Raw genomic sequence first — 4,793 nt, 5'->3', positions numbered from 1 at the left:
ACTGGCCGATACCACAGCACACAGTCTCCACTATGTACCCTTGGGTTCCTGCTCTAGGCTGGCACAAGTGGTCCACCCTGAGTCATCCACTATTTGTTCCGATGTGGCCACTGCATGATTCTCTCATAACCACCCAGAGGATGCCATCAGGAAGAAGGAGTGGGGGCAGGGAAGCTTTCATAGATGGCCATCTAAGATGAAGCACCACACAACCACAGGGGGCCTTGAGGTCACTGATCCCATCTGTACCTCCTTCCTCTCCTCAGGGCTAAAAGAAAGCAAGGAGGAAGCACCAGCCTCCCCAACCTGGGCAACCTTCCTGGAAAGATGCAGCCTCTCCTGCTCCTGCTGGCCTTTTTACTGTCCTCTGGGGCAGAGGCAGATAAGTGGCCATCCCCGCCCTCAGATGCCCAACCCCTCCCACCAAACACAGTGGGCACAGGTCTCCTGCCCCTTCTGCACATCCCTGATCCGTCTATCATTCTGAATGCCAGCTCGTGTCCCACCTCAGAATCCCAAGTGTGACGTTGGATAAGCTACCAGCAGGAATGGAAGGGCAGAAGGCAGTTCTCAAGAACAACCAGTGGGTGCTATTCCCACCCTAGGCCCTACGTTTGCCATCTGCAAAGTGGAACTTAACTGGAAGTGCATGGCAGGGGGAGGGAAACTGGAAAAGAGAAAATAATCAATTCCCCTGCAGAGGGCAGACTGGGCCTGGCTTCCAGGTCTGGGATGACACAGATGCTCCCCTCGGTGTCTGCTTAGGAGAGAAGTCTAGAGCTCTGCAGACCCCGGAGTTGGTGGGACCAGTGTCCCCAGAGGACTGCTATGCCTTGCTCAGTCCCAAGGCCCCTCAGTCCCTTCTCCAACTCTGCTTTTCTTCCCAGGCCTTTAGCAGCTCCCTTCTTTCCAGGATGGAGCCGCTGTTTGGGGACCTGAACTTCTCTGCTTTCCAGAATCCCATAAGCACTGGCCCTACAAACTCTCCTTCAGGCCCATCGGGGGCCATTCCTTCATGCAGCCGTCAAACAGCTTTTGGGCCCCCACTATGTGTCAGGCCATGGAAAACAGGCTATGACAACATCTAGGTCCCTAAACCTAAGTCCTGGCCACTGGAAAGCAGCATCATCCCAGACATCACAGGACAACAGTGCCTTATACAGGCTCTTGAAACAAAGCAAAGTCAGGAGAGGAATTCTCAGGAGCCTCTAGACCTCACTGTCCCTAGGACGCATATGCTCACCTCCAATTATCTGTGGAGGACGCATTCACAGGCCAAGCCTGCTCCTCCTCCTTTTCCTAGAGGGAAAGCCCCACCCAAGCCCCTCTCAACTCCAGGCCATCTCGGGCTCCCAGATGCCCAGCAGTCCTGAGCATCAAGGTGACGCATGCCCGGTGGACTGGCTGGGTGCGTGCAAGTAGATAAGACTTTTCCTTCAGGGGAGATCATCGGGGGACATGAGGCCAGGCCCCACTCTTGTCCCTACATGGCATTGGTTCAATTTCTGGTTGAAGAGGCAAAGCACAGGTGTGGCGGTGTCCTCGTGCGACAGGACTTTGTTCTGACGGCTGCTCACTGCTGGGGAAGGTGAGGGGCCAAAGACCATTAACACCTCCTGAGACACCCCCCCAAGGGACCCCTGTTCTCTGCCCAGGGCCTGCAGCCCAGGACAGCTCCCCCAGCTCCTGGTAACTCAAGGCCATGAGAGCTCATGAGAGGAGCCATCTGAGAGCACGACTGGTGCCTGAAAGTGAGAAATAGGACAGGTAAGCTTTGGGGTCAAAGGGTCAGAAGTGAGAGCTAGTGGCCCAGTTGAGAAGAGAGACCACGCTGGCCAAATGAAGCAGCTGGAGAGGATGAAACCATGCACTAGGGTCAAAAGGCAAACTCAGAGTCCTTTCACAATATTGCCTGAGGGCTGAGAAAGCTCCCAGAATCCCCTCTCAGAGTCACCCACTGCCCAGTGCTCCCATTGTTTTGATTTCTCCACCTGCGGCCCTGCCCTGCCCCAGCTGTCACCTGCCCTTCATGGCTCCTGGGCTGGATCTCCTTTGACTCCAAGCCCCCACACACCCCCACCCTGCTTTCTGTGTAGCTCAATCAAGGTGACTCTGGGGGCCCACAACATCCAGAAGCAGGAGAGGACCCAGCAGGTTATCTCTGTGAAGAAAGCCATCCCCCACCCAGACTATAATCCTAAGAACCTCGCCAACGACATCATGTTACTAAAGGTAAGGGAACCTCTCTGCTGCTCTTGCTCTCCTGGGTCCAGATTGCTTCCCCTCCTACTGGGACCTGTCCCTTCTCTCCTTCCCATCCTGGCCACTTGGCTAGTCCCAGTAGCTCATGGGAGAGGGAAGTCAGTGCAGGGCCATCATGGTGTTCAGGCCCAGGAGGGCAGTGGCTGAGCTGGACTTTCTTGACTCTTCTCATCAGCTGGAGAGAGAGGCCAAGCTGACTGCAGCTGTGAGGACCCTCAGCCTGCCCTGGGGCACAGGCCAGGTGAGGCCTGGAGAGATGTGCCACGTGGCAGGCTGGGGGAGAGTCACCCCAAATGGCATAGCACCAGACACTCTGCAGGAGGTGGAGCTGACCGTGCAGCAGGACCGGGTGTGCGAATCCTACTTACGCAATTACAACAGTAACACTCAGCTGTGTGGGGGGGATCCGAAGCAAAAGAAGTCTTCCTTTAAGGTGAGACAGGGCATCTGCCTAGGTCAGCTTTGGGGAGAGGGGTGTTTTGGAACCTGTAGATGCAAGCAATAGGGACTCCTTCACCCCCTAGACTATGATGTTTCTCCTAGGAAGAGAAGAGGGGAGCAGCCAGACTGGTGAGTCACAGGCCTTCTGGGAGCCTACCAGGGGTCTGAGATGCATTTAAACAAGGTGGTCCATCCGGAAGATGAATTTGCAACACTCTGCCCCACGCCGGGCACAGGTGTTAGAAAACTGCTCCCTGGGTGTGCAGCAGTCAAACCAGGTGGCTCCTCTGAGCTGGCTCCCATCTTGGTTAAATGGCTCACCCTCCACGCTGAGTGTCAGCCTCACCTGCGTGCTTCCATGTTCTTAAATGGTAGACCAAAGCAGAGTCCCACAGCGCCCTCATGGGGAGAGGATCTGGGACCTGGGGGAGGAGAAGGACAAGACCCCTGAGTGAAATGAAGCTGGGACAACGTCCAGGGTCAGGACTGGTCAGTGGAGGGGCCCACCAGGGCCTGCCCTGCCCTCTGATCTGCCACATGGAGGCCACGCCAGGTGACCTTCACTGACAGGGTGCTTGGGATGCATGTGGGCAGGACCCGGGGGAGCATGGACTCAGTCCTCCCCACTCTCTGTCCACAGGGGGACTCCAGAGGCCCTCTCGTGTGTGAGAATGTGATCCAGGGCATTGTCTCCAATGGACAAAACAACAGGAAACCTCCACGGGCCTTCACGAAAGTCTCGAGTTTCCTGCCCTGGATAAAGGAAACCATGAAAAACCTCTAACTCTGGGAATGAGCCAATCTTCTCTGGAGCTGATCCAGAAACACCCAGCAACTAAATAAATGTCTCTGAGCTGAGCAGGAAGGGCTGACTTCTTGTTTATTCACTGACCCTCATTCACAGGCACCTACTCTGTGCTTAGAAGGCCAATGGCACAAATCTGCTGTTTCCTGCTTCCTCCTCTTCCCCGTCCCAGCACCACCTCCCACAAACCTCAAGCACAGCTGTTCCCCAGCTCCTTCTGACCCACACCTTTCTCTAGGCATGCCCTTCTGCCAGGGCTGCAGCTGAGGACCATCAGGAGAAAACATGAACCTCTCTGGTCGTGGCTCAGGGTGAACATCTTACCTCCTTCCCTGCGTTATATGGCAGAGAGGAAGGGGGATGACACCATAGATCCTGGACACCAAACAGGCAAGCCTGAGGCTGCACCTCAACATCATAGCCACCCACACTGGGGAGGGCAGAGGCGACCTGAGCAGGACAGTTCTCTCACACAGCCAGGGAGCTGGTAAGGAGTCAGGGTGGGTCTCTGGAGAAGCTCCTCCTTCTCACCCAGCCTGAGTTTCCTCCCTGCCCTCCTGTGACCTTGGGGCCCAGCTTGCCCTCCAGTCTCCTGGCTGCCCCTTCTTCTCAATCCCTGCTTTCCACTGAGAGATCTCAATGTCCGCCAACTCCTGTCCCCTCCACATAAGCCTGATCTGAGTTGGCCCCTTCCTTCTAGCCCTCCTGCCAAGGACACCAGAGGTCCATGCGGTTCCAGCAGGGCCTCTCCCCTGAGATGGCAGCCCAGCTCATGCCTTAGCAGAGAGTGGAACAAGGACCAGGCTTGTGCTGGCAGAAGGCGGGGTCCATGGAGGACACAGCAGGCAGGCTGTCTCTCCAGAGCCCCTGCCCCATCTCTCACCTGGTACGGTCACCTCAACCCATCACATCCAGCCCAGTGTCCCCCGAAGTGCTCAGGGTGCATTGGCCACCTGGTCACTTGATAACCTGTGTCCCTTTCAGCCTGTCCCTCTTACTCACTGCTGGCCTCTAGGCTAAGACTCCTCACTGGCCACCTAGGGCTGTCTCAGCCTTTTGAGTTAGCCCTACGCTCTCTGCAGTAGGACTGGAAAGCACCCTTTTTCCATCAATAAACAAACACACCCTGATTGAGCTCCTAAGATCCCAGCACTGGGGATCCACAGTGGACGTAATACAGACTCTGTCGTCTGATCCCGGGTGACACTGAAAGAGTGTTTCACCCAAATCATGTAACACTCTCTACCTCCTCACATGAGGCCACATGGCCTAGATCTCGTGGGAA

The 4,793-nt window shown here is 55.9% G+C and overlaps 1 protein-coding gene across 6 annotated transcripts; it reads left to right on the top strand.

Moving 5' to 3' along the window:
- Window positions 1-312: 312 nt before the first annotated feature.
- On the top strand, window positions 313-3,487 carry LOC106837689 (granzyme B-like). Of its 6 annotated transcripts, XM_070519053.1 has the most exons (6): window positions 328-362; window positions 512-521; window positions 1,428-1,588; window positions 2,097-2,232; window positions 2,438-2,695; window positions 3,344-3,487. In XM_070519053.1, the coding sequence occupies exons 1-6, from the start codon at window positions 328-330 to the stop codon at window positions 3,485-3,487; spliced, it is 744 nt and encodes a 247-aa protein (XP_070375154.1). The 6 variants fall into 6 exon arrangements, with proteins under 6 accessions (XP_070375173.1, XP_070375154.1, XP_070375149.1 ...); XM_070519072.1 differs by lacking the exon at window positions 512-521 and having other exon boundaries at window positions 313-377; window positions 1,436-1,588; XM_070519048.1 differs by lacking the exon at window positions 512-521 and having other exon boundaries at window positions 328-372.
- Window positions 3,488-4,793: the final 1,306 nt, after the last annotated feature.

This window comes from Equus asinus, chromosome 2 (genome assembly GCF_041296235.1).
Source record: "Equus asinus isolate D_3611 breed Donkey chromosome 2, EquAss-T2T_v2, whole genome shotgun sequence".
Lineage (NCBI taxonomy): Eukaryota > Metazoa > Chordata > Mammalia > Perissodactyla > Equidae > Equus > Equus asinus.
The sequence above is the reverse complement of the archived record's forward strand: the minus strand, read 5'-3'. Positions and strand labels throughout refer to the sequence as shown.

Coding starts and splice junctions, on each gene's coding strand:
- LOC106837689 (XM_070519037.1), top strand. CDS start 328: ATGCAGCCTCTCCTGCTCCTGCTGGCCTTTTTACTGTCCTCTGGGGCA. Junction 2,233..2,437: donor ACGACATCATGTTACTAAAG/GTAAGGGAACCT, acceptor TCTTCTCATCAG/CTGGAGAGAGAGGCCAAGCT. Junction 2,696..3,343: donor AAAAGAAGTCTTCCTTTAAG/GTGAGACAGGGC, acceptor CTCTGTCCACAG/GGGGACTCCAGAGGCCCTCT.